Here is a 24,183-nt window from a genome sequence, read left to right as displayed (position 1 = left end):
AGACAGCTTGGGCAGCCTGGACTAGCACACCGGGCCTCACCGACACATTAGTGGCTCTCACTCATAACCCTGACCTCTTCAGTCTCGAGTCTGTCCATATGCAGACCATCAAACGCTTTGTCATACTGATGTACAGCAAGGGGTGTGGTGCAGCTGGTGTCAATGAGGCCAGACATCACCTCTTCACCACTGGAAGCAGGTCGTTAGAAAGCCTCCCACCTACCCAAGCCGCACTGTTCCAGCACATCAAGCGAGCGCTCTTACAGGCGAGTTTCTACTGGAGTCAGGCCACCCGAGTCCAGCAGGAAATTCCTGACTTCAGTGAGTGGGGCTGGCACAAAGATGGCACCGGTACATGGCAACCACTATGGACCACTCTCAGTGATGCATCAGCAGCATGTGCCCTTCTCGTGCACTGCGGCTGCCTCAAGGCATGCACGGGAAGGTGCAAATGCAACCGTACCAGTGTCAGATGCACAGTCCTCTGCAAATGTGAAGGCGGGTGCCTTAACAACAGCGACAATCACCAGTAACTACAGCCTCCATCTGCCCTACGGCTCTGCTCTGCACCTCTCCTGACCCTGCCTGCCCTGCTCCACCCTCAGCATGGTAAAGATCTGCCCTGCACCTCTCCTGACCCTGCTCCACCTTCAGCATGGCCCTGCCCTGCACCTCTCCTGACCCTGCCTGCCCTGCTCCACCCTCAGGATGGTAAAGCCGCTTTCTGTAGCCTAACTCTCACATTGTTATTTATTTATTTTATACACCTAATTTCCGACAACCCCTGGATCTGTTGACTCTGCTGACCTACATTTCTTTCTGCCCTCAGCTTCTTGGATTACTGTGCCTGCTTGCCTGCCTGCTTGTCAGCCATCCTGTCTGCTTGTCAGACTGCTTGCTAGACCGCCTACCTGCCTGTTGTTCATTAAGAACATGTTGGAATGTTTAGTTTTGTGCCCCACGGGGCTTTTCATTGTTACACCTGCCTCTAGCATTCTGCTTCTCGGTCCTTAAAATATTAACAATCCTTGTATTTTGATGAATAAATGCACACTGCAGATATCATTTTGTTTCAATATAAGTTGTTCCTGAATCTAATCCTCACTGATTTCTTTAGTGACCTTAAGGGGTAAACATCCAATGATGAGATGTCAAACTAATGTGACATATACATGTAGGCTACAGCTTATAATGAGAAATACTTTTTTGGAGGTAGAATCTGCGTTGACGCACCAGAAACACTGGATTTTACCCCAAAATGACCTTTATGCTAACTCTGAGGGTTAGACTTGACCTCAAATAATTTAAATAACATCAGAATCAGATTCTACGACCCAGAAAACCCCTAAAAAGTGGTATAATTTATGATTGTAACCCTTTTCGTTTTTTGGGGTGGTGGCCATATTGGATTTTGCCAATATGGCGGCCCCGTGGGGCACCTATCTTGGTGCCCGGCAAAATTTGATTAAGTATATGGACAACATCTGTGCCAAATTTGGTGCTTTTGGAAGAATCTGAACCAAAATATCCCCAAGGCCCCCCACTATTTGAGAATGTCCTTCCTTTGTTATCAGCTAACATTGTGGGAACATTCTATAAAAACACCTACATCCTGGAAACATTTTAAAAATGTTGCTTTGAGAATGTCCTTCCTTTGTTATCAGCTAACATTGTGGAAACATTTTAGAAAAAATGTTCTGTAATCCGAGGCTTCAATAACATCCTGGAAACATTTGATAAATGTTCCTTTGAGAATGTCCTTCCTTTGTTATCAGCTAACATTATAGGAACATCCTATAAAAACACTTAACATCCTGGAAACATTTTAAAAATGTTCCTTTGAGAATGTCCTTCCTTTGTTATCAGCTAATGTTGTGGGAGCATTATAAAAAAAAAACATAACATCCTGAAAACATTTTGAAAATGTTCCTTTGAGAATGTCCTTCCTTTGTTATCAGCTAGTATTGTGGGAACATTCTATAAAAACACATAACATCATGAGAAGATTTTTAAAATGTTCATTTGAGAATGTCCTTGCTTTGTTATCATCTAACATTGTGGAAACATTTTAGAAAAAATGTTCTGTAATCCGAGGCTTCAATAACATCCTGGAAACATTTGATAAATGTTCCTTTGAGAATGTCCTTCCTTTGTTATCAGCTAACATTATAGGAACATCCTATAAAAACACTTACATCCTGGAAACATTTTTAAAATGTTCCTTTGAGAATGTCCTTCCTTTGTTATCAGCTAATGTTGTGGGAGCATTCTAAAAAAAAACACATAACATCCTGAAAACATTTTGAAAATGTTGCTTTGAGAATGTCCTTCCTTTGTTATCAGCTAGTATTGTGGGAACATTCTATAAAAACACGTAACATCCTGAAAACATTTTGAAAATGTTCCTTTGAGAATGTCCTTCCTTTGTTATCAGCTAACATTGTGGGAACATTCTATAAAACACATAGCATCCTGAAAACATTTTGAAAATGTTCCTTTGAGAATGTCCTTCCTTTGTTATCAGCCAACGTTGTGGGAACATTCTATAAAAACACACAACATCCTGAAAACATTTTAAAAATGTTCCTTTGAGAATGTCCTTCCTTTGTTATCAGCTAACATTGTGGGAACATTCTATAAAAAAACATAACATCCAGGAAACATTTTGAAAATGTTGCTTTGAGAATGTCCTTCCTTTGTTATCAGCCAACGCTGTGGGAACATTCTATAAAAAACATAACATCCTGGAAACATTTTAAAAATGTTCCTTTGAGAATGTCCTTCCTTTGTTATCAGCTAACATTGTGGGAACATTATATTAAAACACACAACATCCTGAAAACATTTTAAAAATGTTCCTTTGAGAATGTCCTTCCTTTGTTATCAGCTAACATTGTGAGAACATTCTATAACAACACTTAACATCCAGGAAACATTTTAAAATGTTCCTTTGAGAATGTCCTTCCTTTGTTATCAGCGAACATTGTGGGAACATTATATTAAAACACACAACATCCTGAAAACATTTTAAAAACGTTCCTTTGAGAATGTCCTTCCTTTGTTATCAGCTAACATTGTGGGAACATTCTATAAAAAAAAATAACATCCAGGAAACATTTTGAAAATGTTATTTTGAGAATGTCCTTCCTTTGTTATCAGCCAACGCTGTGGGAACATTCTATAAAAAACACAACATCCTGGCAACATTTTGAAAATGTTGCTTTGAGAATGTCCTTCCTTTGTTATCAGCTAACATTGTGAGAACATTCTATAAAACACTTAACATCCTGGAAACATTTTAAAATGTTCCTTTGAGAATGTCCTTCCTTTGTTATCAGCGAACATTGTGGGAACATTATATTAAAACACACAACATCCTGGAAACATTTTAAAAATGTTCCTTTGAGAATGTCCTTCCTTTGTTATCAGCTAACATTGTGAGAACATTCTATAACAACACTTAACATCCAGGAAACATTTTAAAATGTTCCTTTGAGAATGTCCTTCCTTTGTTATCAGCGAACATTGTGGGAACATTATATTAAAACACACAACATCCTGGAAACATTTTAAAAATGTTCCTTTGAGAATGTCCTTCCTTTGTTATCAGCTAACATTGTGAGAACATTCTATAACAACACTTAACATCCAGGAAACATTTTAAAATGTTCCTTTGAGAATGTCCTTCCTTTGTTATCAGCGAACATTGTGGGAACATTATATTAAAAAACACAACATCCTGAAAACATTTTAAAAATGTTCCTTTGAGAATGTCCTTCCTTTGTTATCAGCTAACATTGTGAGAACATTCTATAACAACACTTAACATCCAGGAAACATTTTAAAAATGTTCCTTTGAGAATGTCCTTCCTTTGTTATCAGCTAACATTGTGAGAACATTCTATAACAACACTTAACATCCAGGAAACATTTTAAAAATGTTCCTTTGAGAATGTCCTTCCTTTGTTATCAGCTAACATTGTGAGAACATTCTATAACAACACTTAACATCCTGAAAACATTTTAAAAATGTTCCTTTGAGAATGTCCTTCCTTTGTTATCAGCTAACATTGTGGGAACATTCTATAACAACACTTAACATCCTGAAAACATTTTAAAAATGTTCCTTTGAGAATGTCCTTCCTTTGTTATCAGCGAACATTGTGGGAACATTATATTAAAACACACAACATCCTGAAAACATTTTAAAAATGTTCCTTTGAGAATGTCCTTCCTTTGTTATCAGCTAACATTGTGGGAACATTCTATAACAACACTTAACATCCAGGAAACATTTTAAAAATGTTCCTTTGAGAATGTCCTTCCTTTGTTATCAGCTAACATTGTGAGAACATTCTATAACAACACTTAACATCCTGAAAACATTTTAAAAATGTTCCTTTGAGAATGTCCTTCCTTTGTTATCAGCTAACATTGTGGGAACATTCTATAACAACACTTAACATCCTGAAAACATTTTAAAAATGTTCCTTTGAGAATGTCCTTCCTTTGTTATCAGCGAACATTGTGGGAACATTATATTAAAACACACAACATCCTGAAAACATTTTAAAAATGTTCCTTTGAGAATGTCCTTCCTTTGTTATCAGCTAACATTGTGGGAACATTCTATAACAACACATAACATCCTCAAAACATTTTAAAAATGTTCCTTTGAGAATGTCCTTCCTTTGTTATTAGCTAACATTGTGGAAACATTATATGACAACACATAACATCCTGAAAACATTTTGAAAATGTTGCTTTGACAATGTTCTTCCTTTGTTATCATCTAATGTTGTGGAAACGTTCTATGAACAACGTTCTGTCATCTGAGGCATCAAAATATCGGCATAACATTTCCAGAATGTTCTGTTGAAAATGTTCATCCTTTGTTATCATCTAACATTTTAGGAACATTTTGTAAAAAAATGTTCTCTAATCTGAGGCCTGAATAACATCCTGAAAACACTTTAAGAATGTTGTGTTGAGAATGTTCTATCTTTGTTATCATTAAACATTGTGGGAATGTTTTATAGAAGAACAATCTATAATCTGTTACCTCAACAACATCCCCAAAACACCCTTGGAATGTTGCACCAAAAACGTTCTTCCTTTGTTAGCATGTAACATTATAGGAACATTAGTTTAAATTAATAACATCCTTAAAATGTTATCTGAACATTAGATTAAAAACATTAGATTAAAAAATATAAATATAAAACATAAAAACATAAAAACATTTATAGAACTGGTAGGGAATGTTAGCCAATGTTGTGGGAACATTCCCTGCTAGCTGGGTACTCTGCACAGTGGAAATGGAAAGTCAGCGGCCGACTTTACACCTGACCGTCATTAAAATGCATTCGAGTGGTGGTGCTTGGCTTGGCCACATTCACCTGATTACAACCTGATATACAGCCATTGGTCATTAATTTTTGCTCAAAACTGCTCTGCTCAGATCTGCAGCATCAGATCAAGTGTCACCATCTGTTCACAAGATAAATATAATAATTTATCACAAAGTCCTGCATCAGAATGTAGGCTTGTTATTCTTTACAATCTGCCTTTGTGGGCCAAAACATCAGCGGAATGCAATTGCAGAACAACAGATTTAGCCTACAAGATATTTAATTTAGGGTCAGAGTGAGACCTCTTATCTATGTGTGACCAAGTGGGTACTAGTCTCTCAACCATCAATGTTATAAAGTAACTGTAGTAGGCTACAATCAACTTTTGAGACCCACACAAGTTGTTCAAGTAAATGAACCAGATACATGCGTTTCAATATTTAAAAAAAATGTTCATTACGATCAGTCTTGTAGTTTATTAAAACCAAGTAAGGGGAGAAGGAGGCCCAGACCAAAGCAAAGGGACTCAATCTGCTGCCAGTAACAAGGGAGTGACCAGTGAACAGAACTCAGTGCACTGCAAACCAATCTACACAAGCTAGTGATCATTATTCCAAACCAAAATGCATTAAACTAAACACCAATGCTGCCCTTCTTCCGATCACGCCAGTGGACCAACAGAGACTCATTCCCCTCTAGCAATGGGCCTGAAACCAACGAATAGTATTAAAAGGGATGTGACAATGATCACCTAAAAGGTATGACTACATAATAATCATGATATAAATGAAAAGCAAATGTGTATAGCTCCAACCATACCCAAGTGTATGGCAACTCCTCAAGGTAAGTTGCTGCTCCAACCACCAGTTAGATCAACAATAAGCTGTACTTCAGTAGCATCACACAGAACCAGCATTCACCAAACAATGCAGCTTCCACCTTATTTGGCGAGTTGGGAGTGAGAACGGCGTGTGTTCAAATGGTCACAGTGCAATCCGATCATCCAAAACGCATGTTAAGGTGACTTTGGCTTTGTGTTTTAGACGATGATGGCGACAAAAGCAAGAGAACTTTCACCCTGGATGATGTGTTCAACAGTTCACTGAAACCCAGGTCCTACAACATGAGATGGATCTCAGGTGGGACACACTACACCTTCTGGACACACCCATTATTATCATCACAATCTAACAGCAGCCATGGCAGGGTTGTGTGTGTGTGTGTGTGTGTGTGTGTGTGTGTGTGTGTGTGTGTGTGTGTGTGTGTGTGTGTGTGTGTGTGTGCGCGTGCGTGCGTGCGTGCGTGCGTGCGTGCGTGCGTGCGTGCGTGTGTGTGCGGTGTAGGCTGTTAATTTATGTCATCAACCAGGATGTTGCATGTTTGCAATGACTATTCATGACTACACTATGTGACTATCTGTATTGTAGAGAGATAACAGAGAAACTATGATCTGATATGATATGATGAAATAGTCACTCTTCTACAGTCTCTATTAGCACCAGGTTCAAGTATACATACTACTGCATGCGCTGGGACGCGTCATCAGTGATGTTAACTGGGGTCGTGGGGTGTTTCGGGTCTGTCAACATCATACACCCTCGCCCAGTAGACCCGGCCGATTACGACCCCGACCCGCGTCCCAGAAGCAGCCACTCACGGATCAGCCTTCCTACTCTGTCTGCAACGTTGCCCGCGGAAGGGTTGATCACGCCCAATCCGCTGCAATAGAGTTTAGTGCTACACCGCAGTATTGTGAGACCTTCGGTGCATGGAGGTCTAAGGCCCTGTGGGGTGATTCCAGGCCGGGCACCTCCTTCGTCTCACCAGAACCTCCTGTGGCAAAAGGCAATCCTACCATGCCGTACCATGGGCAGGGAGGATGCCTCAAGGAGGCCTGTGCGCTGCACGTCATACACCTGCGACGAGCACCTCGCTCTAGCCTGAAGGACCCCATAACTGCTAAGTAAAAAAGCCCATAACTTAAGTTAAAAAAAAATCCTAAATTTGCTGCGGACCCCCTGGAACCCTCTGAAGGGCCCTTGCTGGTCCCTGGGCCCCACGTTGAGAACCCCTGTTCTACAGTGGGGCAGTGGTGGCCTAAAGGTTAGAGAAGTGAGCTTGTGACCGGAAGGTCGTTGGTTCAATCCCCGGGACCGGCAGGATAAATCTGGGTGGGGAAAATGAAAAGGCAGCGCTTGCCCCTCCTTCATTACCACCACTGAGGCGTGATTTCGAATCGCACATAGGTTACGCAAAAACCACGCCCTGTGCCTGCCTACGCAGCAGTCAAGCACCAGGATTGGCCAGGAGCAAGTCTTTTGTCTTCTTTTGACAGCTGGAATCTCCCACACCACAACCACTGCAGGCACGCAGCCCAGCGATTTCATGAACCAACTGAATGAATTGCTCTTGATAGCGGACATTGAAATGAATTATTAGTGTAATGAAAACGTAACACACAAGCTTTTAACACATTTCCCACACACCACAAACACTGTGCCCAGCCCAGCGATTTTATTAACCAAATTGCTCTTAATAGCCTACATTGAAAATAAATTACTGTAATAATGCCAATGAAAACGTAACACAAGCTTTTAACACACAATCGATTTTTAAACATTTATTTCAAAACATCATTGTAAAATTCAGGCCTTTAGCCAAAGCTTCAATAACAGAGCTCAGCTGATTTGTTTAACCTTAAAAAAAAAAAAAAAAAAAAAAAAATACAATAGGATATAGCACATATAGCACATAGGCCTAGCTCTCCCCCCCTCCCCCCCCCCCCAGGCCAGCCGTTTGTTCCAGGCCAGTGAAGTCCCAACAATCTACAAAAACATGCAATAATATAAAATCATAGATAAAAAGTTGAATCATACACAATAAATAAAACCAAAAGTAAAGGGTTAGCCTTCCCAATGGCCAAGGGCAGCATCTGTTATTCTGGCTGAGGCGGGTGGTCAGAAAGTCAAATAACATTAAAATGCATTGTATGCTTTGGTGCGATGTAGGATTTTGTCTTTCAATATCCTCGCTGCAGCCTCGCTTGGTGTTGTTGCTTCTCACAGGAATGTGTCCCTATAACGGAGCCCAACATGAGCATGAGCGCCTGGCCAATCCCGGCGCTTGACTGCTGCGTAGGCGGGCACAGGGCATGGTTTTTGCGTAACCTATGTGCGATTCGAAATCACGCACCACTGAGGTGCCCTTGAGCAAGGCCCTTAACCCCAACTGCTCCAGTGGAGCTGATCAGTGTCCAGAAGATCAGACTGTGGTTGTACTGGTCAGCTTCCAGGTATGAATGTGTGTGTGAATGTTAACAGGGCACTCCTGAAAAAGAGAGCATTGCTCTCAGTGAGACTCCCCCTGTATAAATAAAGGTAAAAAAAAAAGTATGAGAATTATTCTATTCTATTGTATTCTATATTCTATTGTATTGTATTGTATTGTATTGTATTCTATTGTATTGTATTCTATTCTAACCAGCGACTTCTCATCGTCCCCCTATAGATAATGAGTATCTGCATTTGACACAAGAAGGCTCAATCTTCCGGTACGACGTGATAAAAGGAAACTCCTCAGAATTCTTAAGCAACACAACAATTGTAAGTCATCCTAACTCATCCTACTGTGTGTGTGTGTGTGTGTGTGTGTGTGTGTGTGTGTGTGTGTGTGTGTGTGTGTGTGTGTGTGTGTGTGTGTGTGTGTGTGTGTGTGTGTGTGTGTGTGTGTGTGTGTGTGTGTGTGTGTGTTCTTTGTACAAGTAACATGGACCACATGACATTGGTATGAAAACTACATTCACATATAAACAAGTGCAGTGTTGTTAGCGAGGCGGCTGGGGACTGGGGAGGCAACAGACCCTTCACGTCAGCTGTCTGCTTTTCCAACACAGAAAAGAGTCGAGGCCTTCGATTACCAGCTGTCCGCGGACCAGAAATATGTTGCTTTCATGAGCAACTACACCAAGGTATGCCAGGCTGTTATTCACTGATGAAATCTCTTCCTCAAATCTCCTCGGGGCGTCTGGGTAGTGTCGAGGTAAAAGCACTCGCCTACTGTCCACCACGGAGACCCAGGTTCAATTCCCGGCAGCGGTAATTCCAGCTTGGTCAGGCATTCCTACAGACACAATTGGCCGTGTCTGCGGGTGGAAGCCGGTGGGGTATGAGTCTCCTCGCCTCCTCTGGTCAGTCGGGGCACCTGCCGCCTGTTCGGGGGGAGGGGAACAGGGGGGAATAGCATGAAAAGAAATCCTGCAGGATCCTCCCTTATGTTTTGTTTTGTTTGTTCTTATCCCATTAGCTGTGGAGGCATGGCTTCAAAGCTTCATATTCGCTTTATGACCTGGAAAAACAGTATGTATCCAAACTATACACTTTATGCACAATATTAATTTTGATTCCTTAATTTTCACCGACCGAGATCCATACAAGAAAAGACAAATGGTGCTGTATCACAGTAATACTGCCAGGGTTAAGGATTCTGTTCCCCCTGCCTGGGTCACCTGATAAAAATGTTTGCACCAAATGGCCCGTATGGTATGCCTGCAAAACCACTTCAAATATAAGAAAACAATAGTAAGGCAGTTGATTTGAGTAGAACCTGCTGAAACTATCTTCTACAGCTAGAAACAAATTAAGTGCATTCCGACAATCTCTGAATAATACCTGTCATTTCATTACAGGGATTTCATTTCACCATCTGACATTCAACATGAAACTGAATACTTTGCGTGGGCTCCCGAGGGGAACAAACTGGTGAGAGCTGGGACAGATGCAAAAGCGTGATACGTACACGCTAACTCACACTTCTGCTTTCAAGTGGATGATAGATGAGGCTGTCAAACAACACCTTCCCCAAACACTTGTATACGTTGGACCAAGGCGAAATAACAAACAGTGTGGTTTGTTGAGGGTGCAGAGTTGGAATGCCCAAAGGCCCAGTTTTCCTCGCATTATAAAGGCCACACGTCAAAGATGTTATAGAGTAGTGTTTTTCAAAGTGGGAGCCGGGGGCCCCCCTGGGGGGACGCCAGGGGGCACTAGGGGGGCCTCAACAAATTAATGGAAATGCTTAAAAAAAACATCTTTATGGGGAAGGAAATGATCCAGTTCTATTTGTTAATACTACAGTATAATAAATAAAGAATATAATATCTTTTTATGATATTTTATAATTGTATTTAGTGTACTGTTAGCAAATATAAGTGAATCCGTTCCTTCCACATAAAAATCACATTTGCCATGCCCATCTGTCTAATTGCTTGCCAGTCGTCATCACATTCATTGTGATTTCCCCCTGGTGTGGGTAATACAGTGGTCTGACTGTGGAACAATGTTTATAATGGAAATGTAATTATTATATTATTACATTAATAAAAGTAAGGAAATATATTCTGAGGTTGTATGGAAGTGATTTCTGACATTTTCAACAGTAGTGTCAATGGGTTTTTAGAGACATCTTGCAATAGGGGGGCCGCGACCAAAGACTAATGTTATTTGGGGGACCTTTGCATCGAAAAGTTTGGGAACCCCTGTAATAGAGTAAATAATAATCATAACGAGGAGTTGAAGTTACACCATGTACATGTTCTGCTGTAGTACACAGTGTAATGTAGTGGAGATGATGTTTGTAAATAGAATTGCATAACATCATCTTGGATTCATTCCAATCTTTAGGTTATTTGACTCATTGTCAACAGTGCAGACTGTCTAAACTGAACCTATCTATCTTTAAACCATCTTTATAGGCATATGATTCATTGTCAACACAGTGCAGACTGTCTAAACAGAACCTATCTATCTTGAAACCATCTTTATAGACATATGTTTAATTGTCAACACAGTGCAGACTGTCTAAACTGAACCTATCTATCTTGACACCATCTTTATAGGCATATGATTCATTGTCAACACAGTGCAGACTGTCTAAACTGAACCTATCTATCTTTAAACCATCTTTATAGGCATATGATTCATTGTCAACAGTGCAGACTGTCTAAACTGAACCTATCTATCTTGAAACCATCTTTATAGGCATATGTTTCATTGTCAACAGTGCAGACTGTCTAAACTGAACCTATCTATCTTTAAACCATCTTTATAGACATATGTTTCATTGTCAACACAGTGCAGACTGTCTAAACTGAACCTATCTATCTTGACACCATCTTTATAGGCATATGATTCATTGTCAACACAGTGCAGACTGTCTAAACTGAACCTATCTATCTTGACACCATCTTTATAGGCATATGATTCATTGTCAACAGTGCAGACTGTCTAAACTGAACCTATCTATCTTGAAACCATCTTTATAGGCATATGTTTCATTGTCAACAGTGCAGACTGTCTAAACTGAACCTATCTATCTTTAAACCATCTTTATAGACATATGTTTCATTGTCAACACAGTGCAGACTGTCTAAACTGAACCTATCTATCTTTAAACCATCTTTATAGGTATATGATTCATTGTCAACACAGTGCAGACTGTCTAAACTGAACCTATCTATCTTGACACCATCTTTATATGCATATGTTTCATTGTCAACACAGTGCAGACTGTCTAAACTGAACCTATCTATCTTGAAACCATCTTTATAGGCATATGATTCATTGTCAACAGTGCAGACTGTCTAAACTGAACCTATCTATCTTGAAACCATCTTTATAGGCATATGTTTGGGCAAACAATGTGTATTTGAAGACCAGCCCCACTTCCCCACCACAGCAAGTCACATTCACTGGAAAAGAGAACCAAATTTTCAATGGCATCCCAGACTGGGTGTATGAGGGTAAGTGACACATTTTGTATAGCAGGGGCGCCAGATTCATTTCAGAAGTGCGGAGACAAAAAGTGTGTGGCTACAGGCTAAAGGAGGGGGATACACTAGATCAGTACCCCCTCTCCCTGATTTCTGAATCCAAGTACCCCTTTACCCGACTACAACATTTGCTTAGAAAACTGCAAGAGAAAACTACAACATAATGCAATGAATTAATGATAACCCACCTTTTGAAGAATATTAGATTACAAAATAAGAAATGGAGTGAAAGAGTTGCAATTAGTGCCTCGAGCATATTTATTTTAATGTTTTATTTATTTTCATTATTCTTAGAGTTTTCCATTTTCCCCTTTCTCTCAAGTACCCCCTGTAATACCTCCACCTACCCCTAGGGCTACGCGTACCCCAGTTTGGGAACCGCTGCACTAGACAACAATGGTATAGACCACACCATGGTGCAATCAACTAGTTAATTATTCATACAAGACATTTATAGATATGCCTAGCAATCTTCCTGCTACCAAGGCACACAGGAAATAAATACAGGGAAGACTCGATTTTTGATTCCACAAAACCAGATGGCAATTTTAGACTAGAAAGTCAGGTTTTATAATGATTATTTATTAGCCTCCATGTCCGGTTTTCCAACACAATCATCTGGCAATGTAGCCAAAATCGCCTACAAACATTTTCAGCTCCCACTTCATAGCTTTGACTCCATGACGTAGCAACAGGTATTTGATTCACATTGCTGCCCACCTGTAGCTCCTCTGCAGTCCATATACTTCACACATCAGGCGGGGACGATTGAAACGTACAGTATTGTTACTGTGTTGCAGTATAGGAGCACTTAAAGCAGACCAGGGCAACTGGCAAAACAAACAAAAAACAAACAAAAAAATTACAGTGCACCTGAACGCACCTGAAGTGGGAAGTCCTGAATCCTAATGCAGCGGTGACCGTCTCTCTCTTTCAGAGGAGATGTTCTCGTCCACCCAGGCCATGTGGTGGTCGCCTGGAGAGAAGTACCTGGCTTATGCCGAGTTCAACGACACAGAGGTCCACACTATAGAGTACTCCTGGTATGGCGAGGACCAGTACCCACGCACTGTTGTCATTCCATATCCCAAGGTACTTCCATCCAGATGTGGCATACTGAGGAGGATTTCCTCCCTTGAAATAGTATAAACTCTGTCTTAGCTTTCTGTTTCTGTTTCTGTTGAGGAAGGTGTGACATTTTCATCGAATAAAAGTGTATGGATTTATGGAATACAGCAGGCAGATTTCCAAATGAAATAGGATCAAAGATGTTTTCTATAAAGTCGAAATTACTAATACCATACTATAATAATTTAAACCTGTATTATAAATATTGTCATTATCTACTTAACTTATTGTCATATTGATTGCTTGTTATTATAATGTATCACTGGGTGACATAGACTACAAATAACATGGGTAAGCTGTACAAAATGATATGAGGACAATAAAACTCACAAAATTACCCTATTCAATCATTACTTAGGGCCATTAGTAGTCTGACATTCATTGTTTGCAGACAGTCTTCTTCCTGGATGTTCTTGTTTCTGAATGTTCGTCACGTTTCTGAACGTCAACCTTTTGGCAGCAGGTGTGTCTGCCTGCAACCAAAACCGCTGGTTGTGGTAGTAGTGGTCCTGAAAAAGGAAGGGGGCACGGCTAAGTAAAAGGGGCTGTAGCTAGGAATAGGAAGTTGGTAGAGAGTTGAGATTCGAGGGTTTGGTAGGGGGAGTGGCTAGGAGGATGTGGGTGGTGGAGGGGGGGGGGGCAAGGAAAGGGGGCGGAGCTAGGCAAAAGGGGCCGTACCTAGGGATAGGAAGGTTGTAGAGAGTCGGGATTCGAGGGGTGGTTAATAATAATAATAATACATTCAACTTATATAGCGCTTTCCTAGATACTCAAAGTTGCTTTACACACAGAATAAAATAATTTAATAAGTACATTTGAAGTAGTAAAAAGAAATAGAATATAAGTAATGGGGTTAGCAGGTGAAGGCGAGTTTGAAGAGGTGGGTCTTGAGGGCCTGTTTGAAAGATGGTAGGGTGTTTGCTTGATGGATGTGGATGGGGATAGTGTTCCACAGGGAGGGTGCAGCAACTGAGAAGGCCCTGTCGCCCCAGGTCCGGAGCTTGGTCCTGGGGATCTTCAAGCAGTTGGTGTCTCCAGTTGGTTAGGGGGATGTGAGTTAAGGAAGGGGCGAGGTTAGGGAAATGGGGTCGTAGCTAGGGATCGGAAGGTCATAGATGTCATTGTTTTTGTACAGGCAAACAACACATATCTCACTACTATAATAAGGCAAGGGGTTGCAGCGCGTGCTGCACAATTGCTCAACGCACAATTGCTCAGTTGAGGCGAAGCTCGCGAGCTGCGCGCGCGGGGTGTGTAATATTTGTAGTCATAAATAATGTGATCGCTTTTCCACAAAGCTTCCATTACACTTTCTCAGATGACTGCTCCTACACCTGCAACACCTGGGTGTGATTTTTACTATTCTGGCAACCGCATTAAGGGGCTGTGCTTGAGCTAGGGAGCAGGGGTCAAAGTTGAAAGTTGTGTTTACAAGCCACAACCAGCAAAGTCCTACTCGGTATGCTTTTAAGTAGTACTGGGATCATTGTAGTGCTGTATGTGAATAAACTGTGTAGTATGGGTTAAGGTCTGGGCAATCAGGCAGATTACAGTATGTCACAATTGATTGAGATCTTTTTTCCATAATCAAGCAATTTGTTTGGGCGTATGTCATGTTGTCTTGTTGTGCAGCCAGGTACTCCCAACCCTGTGGTGAAACTGTTTGTGGTGGACACAACCAACATAACAAAGATTGCGCAAGTCATGGCTCCAACCTCTTTGGCATCTGGGTAATGAAACAAAGTTCTCCCAGCATGCTGTAAAGACTTGTGGCTGACATAAATGAAAGGAGTTTCTCCCACAATTAGCCTACCAACATTTCATATCTAATATATTTCCCTCAGTGAGCACTACTTAGCCACAGTTACCTGGGTGACAGATGAGAGGGTGGCTGTCCAGTGGCTGAAGAGACTGCAAAACCACCTCATCCTTCAGATCTACAACTTTGATGGAAACAACTGGAATGCTAGCGAGGTACAATATATCATTCTCATGTCACTGCAGCTTATCTATCTACTGTATCTATATATCTATCTATCTATCTATCTATCTATCTATCTATCTATCTATCTATCTATCTATCTATCTATCTATCTACCTATCTACAGCATCTGTCATCTAGTTTCAAACATCAATTAACTCTATATGATGTTTCTTTACAGTCTGAGACTGAGACTCGAGAAAGTTCCACTGGTTGGATTGGACGGGTAAGCCCAGTATACTGTAAAGTACAAGCTGATTATACCAAAGTATACACACTATAATAATGTACATGTGCTTGCTAGTTTTCACCACCAGATCCAGTTTTTGCTGCAGACAAGAGTAGTTATTACGTGGTGATGAGTGACACAGCTGGGTACAAGCACATCCATCATGTGGTTGGGGTATGTATAGTATCTCTGCCTGCAAATGTAATCTTTTTTTCCTCTTATTTTTTTTATAAAGTTTTTCTTTTTCAGAGCCCCAGACCCCCCACTCTCCCCAATAGAGAGTCAAAAGTCACGGCCACTTCCGGTTTAGGCATACGAACCATGTACCAGACCAGAGGCCGCCCAAACTAGATTTGAAGGCCACATAGTGGGCTGATAATCTAGTATAAATAAACTTGCCTTGCCTTGCCTTGTGGCGGTAATACCCCCTCAACCCATGGGCAGAGTTAATGGGGGGGCCAGGGGGGCCAGGCCCACCCAGTAGTAAAAAAAATTATAGTAATTGCTCACCATTGTAAATCTCCATCTCACTGTCTGGCTGAATATGATCATACAATTTGTATCCACTTTGACAAGAATCACAGGTCTCTCTTTGCTAAAGCTGTGACAGGGGGGCCTCTGACAGGGCCTTGCTGCAGCCGCCCCCTCCCTCTGGAATGCCCTCCCCAGTCACATCTGACAGGCCAAAACTCATTGTCTTTCATACTCATTATGTCATTTTTCCAAAAAAGCCTTCAAAACTCACCTTTTCACTGTTGCTTTTGACGTATAATCTTTTCTCTCTCTCTCCCCCTCTCTCTCATCTATAATATTTTCTCTCTTCATTAAAGTTGTTTTATCCTGTATTGTAAAGTGTCTTTGAGCACGGTCAAAAGCAACAGTGAACAGTGAAGCGCTATAATATACAGTACATTACTAAACATACAATAATGAGTATTAATGTTCTGTAATTCTACTCATATTCTAATATTTCTTATATTTCCATTCTTATACTTATTAAACAATAATTAGAGAGAGACCATGATGATGCCAGCCTTAAAACGAGCCTCTAAATCTGCCTTCAAACGGGCAAAAAGTCAAACTCCACCTATGGCTTCACCCTCCTCCCCTCTGGCCGAAGATACAGACAACTACCCTCTGCAAAAACAAACTTGTTTTGTCAGGAGTTTTGTGCCCTCAGCATTGCCTTAATTAGCCTGGGCAAATAATAACAGACTTGTGTGTGTTGTGATGTCTTTCTTGTTTGCCAACGTGATTACAACTTTTATGGCTTGCAGGGCGTAGCTGCGCCGATCACCAAGGGAACATGGGAAGTCATTGACATCCTGAAAGTTACAGCAGACAGTGTGTAAGTTGGATTCATTGCCCACATGCACAGCTTATTAGTAATTGACTGTACTAATTTATTCATTCATATAAATTAATAAATGTGTTATACACACTAGGAGGGTGTACCACGAATGTTGTATAAGAAGATCCAGGATCTGTCCCTTGATCTGGTTTGTCTAAACCAGATAATTGGCATCTAGCTGGATTTTAGTTAACTTGTACCATGAAGCTAGATCACCACTCGTTAAGTGGAACCAGGTTTTTCTAATCAAGCTGAGAGCTCGTGCACATGAAAATGCCCGTGCATTGCCCGAAAAAAGAGGCGTGGTTTTTAACAACTGCCAATCACAATGCAATATGGACTGCTCCAACTTCTACAGCACCAGACACGCCTATTTCCTCATTCATTGAAACCGCAAATCCTGAAGCTTTACTACTGTATGTCAGAATAAAAATCTGCGTTAGATATTATTAGTCTGTTCCCGAATGACTGTCTAAAGTTACTACTTTTATCCACATCAGTAATTTCTTTGAAGAGCCGTTTCTGCCTCCACGTAGGCTATCTACAGCAGCTCAATTCACCCTCTCAATAAACTCAATAAAACCGGCATGTCTTTTTTGCGAGTGGAAGCAATGTGTAATCTATCTCAGTCCAAAATCCGTATGTATAGACCATTTAGGCTCAATGAATAATAATGATCTCATGATGTGTTTAGTCGCACTGATTGAATAATTCCTATAGGCTAATCAATAAAAAAAAGAATGATAATAAAATAAAAAAATGGTTCTGAACTGAATCGACACGGTACGTGCGGGCATAGATTTAATTTATAAAAAATAGCCTATTTTGTGGTCACATATATAGGCTATTGTCAGCAGAGTCGTATATCTCCATATTTCATATAATGATGCTGGAAATATGAAGTTCAATCACATCATACAGGCCAAAAGCAACACAGTTGCAGCTGCAAAATGCAGGAGTAGCCTAGATATGAATAATCGGTGTGCAGGCGATCCCATATTAAATTGCTTAGATGTAGTAGGCTATTCTAGCATGTATGACTATTTCAATTCCAACCCAACGTCAGTCTCAGCTCCGTTGTGCACATGGCACCGTGCGCTTTGGAGACGTTTATGGAACCTTTTTATGCCGGTTTAGTGAAATTTCTCCACTCACTATTCAGCTGCAATCGATCGGCGGGGTCAAACAACGTATCTAGGCTACTTGAGAGCACAAAAATGAATATATAAAAACATATTCCAAAGTGGTAAGTAGGGCTTAATTTAAATGTAGCCTGCAACAAGTGCAAGGCTTTACAGTAGCCCTTGATTAATTCAACAGGAGCCTTTTTTTTCCTTTTTTCTTTTTCTGAATGATCAAATGGATCCTGCCGGTCGCGAAACACTCTTTCTCTCTTCAAAGCCCCCCTTACAATTCGGGCTCCTTCCTCGATGGGAAACTCGTCCAGAAAGGGGTTGGCCATTTTTCCAAACTGCTGATTCGATTGGTTCGTGGGCGGTGTATTTAAGGTCTAATCTTATCCTTGCAACTTAACCTGCTGCGGACCAGGTTAAGTGTGAAGCATAAGTTGCTATGGAAATATATGTCGGTAAGAAGTTAACTAGCTTTGTAGCACGGTCAAACCAGGGTTAAACCTGAAGTTACCTCGCTAAACCACTAATCGAGCTTCGTGGTACAGGGCTCTGAATTCCACCCTTGCTACAAGAGGTCTCGTTCATTCACTCATACCGCTGTGTTTGACACATTATTCCACAGATATTATTCAAGTAACGAAGATGGCGGCAGGCCAGGAGGAAGGAATGTTTACAAGTAGGCTAAAGGCTTTCTATTTCTATTTTGTTTCATTTATCATGTTGCTTAAGAGTACATTTAGATTTACTGTGTGTGTGTGTGTGTGTGTGTGTGTGTGTGTGTGTGTGTGTGTGTGTGTGCGTGCGTGCGTGCGTGCGTGCGTGCGTGCGTGCGTGCGTGCGTGCGTGCGTGCGTGCGTGCGTGCGCGCGTGTGTCAGGTGGACCACTCAAGGAAACAACAAAATTTGTCTAACTTGTGGATTGCATGGGGAAAACTGTCAGTACAATGCAGCCTACTTTAGCCACGACGCCTCATTCTACCGCCTGTCCTGCTCTGGTCAGTTATTCAAATGTCTCCTTTTCTTTCTTTCTTTCTTTCTTTCTTTCTTTCTTTCTTTCTTTCTTTCTTTCTTTCTTTCTTTCTTTTCTAATAATATTGTTTTGTATTTAAAGGTCCTGGTATTCCTCACCATTCTCTCAGGGATAACAGGGGAGACACAGGTAAGACCCTAAAATGAACAAAACAAAACAAATCTATTTGAATCTAAAGATACACTGTATTAGGAAAACACAGTCATTTATATTGACACGTGTTTTCAATTTTCACATTTTTAGAGCTGAAAGTTCTGGAGGATAATAGCGTGTTTACCAGCTTGATATCTGAGGTCCGAATGCCCACCATGCGTCGTGCCACCATCACAATTGGAGAATTCAGTAAGCAAAATGAACTATTGAATCATTTAAATAACATAAATTACAGTATGAGTAATTTAATTACAAAGCACAATTTATTGATATCTTTGTATGGATATTCATATTTCTGACAGCTCTTTGGTACCAGATGACTTTGCCTCCAGGCTTTGATAAATCCAAGAAGTACCCCTTACTAATATACGTGTAAGATTTCTACTTTAAAAAATGCATTCAAGACATGCTCAGATCATTCCTCATCCAATAAATAAATACATAAAAAATACTTTTCAAAAGACGACTCATAAACAGATATTCTGTCCACCTTCCAGTTATGGTGGGCCATGCAGTCAGGAAGTAACCTTCCGCTACAGCGTGAGCTGGCCCACCTACCTGGCTAGCACCGAGGAAGTCATCGTCGCCAGCTTTGACGGGAGAGGAAGCGGTTACCAAGGCGATAACATAATGCACCAACTCTACACACGTCTGGGAACCTTTGAGGTGGAAGATCAGATAACGGCAGCCAAGTAAGGGGGGAAAGGGAGAAGCGGTTTAGACTAGACTTACAGCCTGGTTTAAATATAGGACAAGTTACAGTATGAGCTTTAAATAGGCTTATGAATTGTTTATCTGATGGCAGAGAGGCTTAGTCACTGAGGAACAGTAAAGATGATAAGGTTATTGTAGGTGCAGTTTAGGTCTTTGTTATCTCCTGCCCTCATCTCTTTTTTTTTAATTTCTTTTTCTTCTTCTTTTTTCAGGCAATTCATCGAAATGGGCTTCATTGATAAAGACAGAATTGCAATGTGGGGCTGGGTAAGTTTCCCAAAAGAGTTACTGAAATGACTGAGACCATGTGGCAAAAAATGCCCTTAAAAGTTCATAAAATGTCCCTGAAATGTAGTGATGCACTATATTAAAATTAAACAAGCCAATCTTGGTACAAATGTAGTGTTTATTTGCCAATATGCAACACAAATGTATTTCATAGTTGAATAAAATTGCCCCAGAAAGGAAAAAAATGCATCTAAAAATCAGAAAAAGGGCGGGCGTCCCGGTGGGAAACCTGGTAGATCACGTACCACAGGCATGTCCAAAGTCCGGCCCTGAGGCCAATTGCGGCCCGCAGACAGATTTGAAGTGGCCCTCGGCTTGTCTCTCAAAATATACTGTATGTGGCCCTCCACACAGTATTGGTTAATCAAGCAAGTTCAATTTGCATTTTCTCCCTTCATCTAACGATCACAGCACTATCATGCAGTTTGTACAGGAACCAAGTAGGAACAGCACAGAACTAATGTTTTCAGATGGTAAACAAAATCTTTAGAGTACATTTGTATGTGATTTATTTTTTTTATTTTTTTAATAACCCATATGATGCGAGAAGCACCTGGCCCCACGGCATTTTCACGTGATCTATCTGGCCCCAAAAAAGTGTGGGCACCCCTGACCCCGCAAAGGATAAGTCCTTCACGCGACCAACTCGTGGTCCCCATGTCATCCCCTCTCTCTCCCCGCCCGCCTGTCTGCCCACCATCCTGTCCCCCCCCCCCCCCCCCCAAAAAAAAAGTAGAAGGAGAAGAAGAAAAAGATCAAGGGGCAAGAAATACCCTCTGACAAAGTGAATGTCTTACCCATGCATATGTTTGGATGCTACAGTATATAAAGTGAATGTCTTACCCATGCATATGTTTGGATGCTACAGTGTATAAAGTGAATGTCTTACCCATGCATATGTTTGGATGCTACAGTATATGAGGGCAGCAAAGTAAACTAACAGGCAGTTTATTTTCACAGTCCTATGGTGGCTATGTAACATCCATGGTACTGGGAGCTGGAAGTGGAGTTTTCAAATGTGGAATGGCAGTCGCTCCAGTCTCTAAATGGCATTATTATGGTACGCTTTTCCATTTAAACCAACATTTACAATGCTAACACTAGACTCCAGAACCACCTTATAATGAATGTTGGATGTGTTGCTTTTTGTTTCGCCGACCTGTATTTTCAGACTCCATCTACACAGAGCGCTACATGAAGCAACCATCAGAAAACCCACTTGGCTACAGTGTAAGTGTGACACCCAGGCCAGTCATTCAACTGCTCTGTTCCAATGAGTAGTCATTGATCTGTGGCTATTTTTTTTCTTTTCACAAATAACATAATTTTATTCATATTATGCAGAACTCATCAGTAATGGAGAGGGCTAAGAATTTCCATTCAGTGCAATACCTTCTGGTCCATGGAACCGCTGATGGTGAGTTACTTCACATTAAAGCATTTTTATCTTTTTTGTGTATTTCTTTGACACAATGACCCTTGTTGGGATTATTATAAACCCCATTGAAATTATTATAAGCATAATAGCATTTATACTCATTTTGAGCCAAAAAAAAAAGCCCAAATTGCCCTCCAGCCTACTGCATTGTTCTTATGTTCTCAACAAGTATTGATTAAACCAAGAAATATTTTCTAAATGCATTTTCTTTTCTTTCAACTTATGTAGCAAAACACACGTGACAATAAAACATATTTACTTTTTGACTAATAGTAAAAAGTGATATCTGCATTGATTTTTTTATTGTATAACAATTTATTTCAAGCGTTTTTTATTTATATAATTTCTATTTTTATCAAGTTAAATTGACAATTTAGATTTCTGCGCAAAGGTTATGATTAGGCAGTTATTAGAAACTGTTAATCCAGTGCTTTGAGAGAGGAGAAGTGGAATATCTTATGTATGCTGTTTCTCTCTCACTGACTTATTTAAACATCACATTATGAAAAGATGTCTAGTGTCTTTATATATCTTGTTTATCTAATTATTTGTTCGTTGTGTATTTCCAGACAATGTTCATTTCCAGCAAGCTGCCCAGATCTCCAAAGCCCTGGTTGATGAACACGTGGACTTTGAGGCGATGGTGAGTGTTTACTATCAGATTTAATAAGGCAGAGACCCGGGTTCAATTCCCATTGCAGTACTTCCGGCTTGGTCAAACGTTCCTACAGACACAATTGGTCGTCTCTGCGGGTGGGAACCCGGTAGGGTATGAGTGCTGGTTGCTGCACTAGTGCCTCCACTGGTCGGTCGGGTGCCTATTTGGGGGGAGGGGAACTGGGGGGAATGGTGTGATCCCACACGCTACGTCCTGCCGGTGAAACTCCTCTCTGTCAGGTGAAAAGAAGTGGCTGGCCACTGCACATGTATCAAAGGAAGCGTGTGCTTCTCTCCCCCCTTCTCCCACCCCCTCTCCCCAGATCGGCAGAGGGGGTGGAGCAACAACCGGGACAGCAGGGGGAATTGGCCAAGTACAATTGGGGAGAAAATGGGTGGATTTCTTTTCTAATAAAAAAACGTTGCAAACATGGAACTGTCTGTTTTTTCCAGTGGTATACAGACAAAGATCACGGCATCGGCGGCTCAGCCTATCCACACGTCTACACCCACCTGAGTCACTTCCTGCAGAGGTGCTTTGCATGAGCTGCGTGGGATCATAAGGATCTGTGGCATCATGTGAACAAGGATCATGTCTGAGATTTAATTGTGAATGCAAAGCTTGATTGTTAGTGTTGAAAACATCAAGGAAAAGGTGTTTTACAAAGTGATCCAAATCCCAAATCCTCCAATCTGTGCCAGATTTATACTTTTCTGAAAGTGATATTTCACTTTGCGAGAGCATTTACATGTGTGGCACTGCATATACAAAGTCTAAAAATCACACTTGTAGCACAGCTACAAACAATAATTTGACTCCCCCCTGCCCTGGATTTCTATTTTCAATGTTTTGGGGGAACTGGGCTGAATAGTGTGATCCTCCCACACGCTACGTCCTGCGGTGAAACTCCTCGATGTCAGGTGAAAAGAAGTGGCTGGCGACTGCACATGTATCTAGTCTACAGTTCTCCCCAGATCGGCAGAGGGGAATTGGCCAAGTACAATTGGGGAGAAAATAGGAGAAAAAACGTGGGGGGAAGAATATTTTAAAAAAAGTTTAATTTTGCTTGAGCTCTGGGAAAATCCTGAATTTCTTTGGAGATGTGCATACTGAAAAGTGAAAATGTTCTACTAACTTAGTGACTGAATACACAACTCAGACATCTCTATTTTTTTGTACTGAATTATGCACTGAAACATCTTGCATCACAGTAATTTATACATGTTAAACGAAATCTGTTATATTATGACTTTTTGTTGTAATAGTTATTTTCTAAAATAATACAGAATTAAATGAAGAAAGCATTTTTGTTTGAAATAGCTTGAATCTTTTTTTCTTGTCTTTATAATGTCTTTGTGGGACCAAAGATCTTGGCTTGGTTACTGTATGTCATGGTTACTATATGTCATAGTCATATAGTAGCAGAATTGCATCAACGTCATTTTGAGTAGGCCTAGAGCATCACTCTTTATTGAACGACGACCGTTGTAAAACGGAGACGACTTCCGAAAAGAAGCTGTCGACGTTTCCCATCTTTGAGATTTATCGGAAAAATCCACAAATAGACTCACCCCTGCCCCAGATGTGACGGCACAGATATCACAATGACATTAGCACATTTAAAGCATTTTGTTTGACCGGACCTAACACCTAAGTGACAGCTGGCGTCTCGCATGAGCGAATAGAAGCAAGTTGATGTGATGAGGGCTGTGTCTAATGGGTTGAGAGTAACAGGTGACTTGGCAGAGAGGTAAAAAGGTGAAGTTGGGCCTCGTCCCCCTCCTACTATATATAAAGAGCATGGAGCAGGACATGACAGTTAGATACAGATACCAGGAACCAAGCAGAGGAACTAAGCCCTCAATTGCAGCATCACTCTTTCTATCTGCTGGGAAACAACAAG

The 24,183-nt window shown here is 40.9% G+C and overlaps 1 protein-coding gene across 1 annotated transcript in view; it reads left to right on the top strand.

The window, feature by feature from the left end:
* LOC310773222 (dipeptidyl peptidase 4-like) overlaps nt 1-22,825 on the top strand; it is a gene marked incomplete at its 3' end in the record, with an annotated part of 35,198 nt that extends 12,373 nt beyond the window's left edge. Inside the window, exons 4-29 of the mRNA XM_083633114.1 lie at nt 83-351; nt 655-711; nt 6,395-6,490; nt 8,859-8,953; nt 9,244-9,318; nt 9,654-9,706; nt 10,036-10,108; nt 12,027-12,147; nt 13,115-13,269; nt 14,938-15,035; nt 15,150-15,279; nt 15,474-15,512; nt 15,591-15,689; nt 16,793-16,863; nt 18,622-18,675; nt 18,876-18,994; nt 19,111-19,158; nt 19,273-19,371; nt 19,485-19,554; nt 19,680-19,874; nt 20,109-20,163; nt 21,145-21,244; nt 21,356-21,414; nt 21,529-21,601; nt 22,192-22,265; nt 22,733-22,825. Coding sequence (XP_083489240.1) covers nt 83-351; nt 655-711; nt 6,395-6,490; nt 8,859-8,953; nt 9,244-9,318; nt 9,654-9,706; nt 10,036-10,108; nt 12,027-12,147; nt 13,115-13,269; nt 14,938-15,035; nt 15,150-15,279; nt 15,474-15,512; nt 15,591-15,689; nt 16,793-16,863; nt 18,622-18,675; nt 18,876-18,994; nt 19,111-19,158; nt 19,273-19,371; nt 19,485-19,554; nt 19,680-19,874; nt 20,109-20,163; nt 21,145-21,244; nt 21,356-21,414; nt 21,529-21,601; nt 22,192-22,265; nt 22,733-22,825 — 2,470 coding nt within the window. The remainder of the gene's footprint in view (nt 1-82; nt 352-654; nt 712-6,394; nt 6,491-8,858; nt 8,954-9,243; nt 9,319-9,653; nt 9,707-10,035; nt 10,109-12,026; nt 12,148-13,114; nt 13,270-14,937; nt 15,036-15,149; nt 15,280-15,473; nt 15,513-15,590; nt 15,690-16,792; nt 16,864-18,621; nt 18,676-18,875; nt 18,995-19,110; nt 19,159-19,272; nt 19,372-19,484; nt 19,555-19,679; nt 19,875-20,108; nt 20,164-21,144; nt 21,245-21,355; nt 21,415-21,528; nt 21,602-22,191; nt 22,266-22,732) is intronic.
* Between the last annotated feature and the right edge of the window lie 1,358 nt (nt 22,826-24,183).

The sequence above is a fragment of the Poromitra crassiceps genome (genome assembly GCF_964638095.1).
Source record: "Poromitra crassiceps genome assembly, chromosome: 3".
In the NCBI taxonomy this organism is placed as follows: Eukaryota; Metazoa; Chordata; class Actinopteri; order Beryciformes; family Melamphaidae; genus Poromitra; species Poromitra crassiceps.
This window is presented reverse-complemented; position numbering and strand designations above follow the sequence as displayed.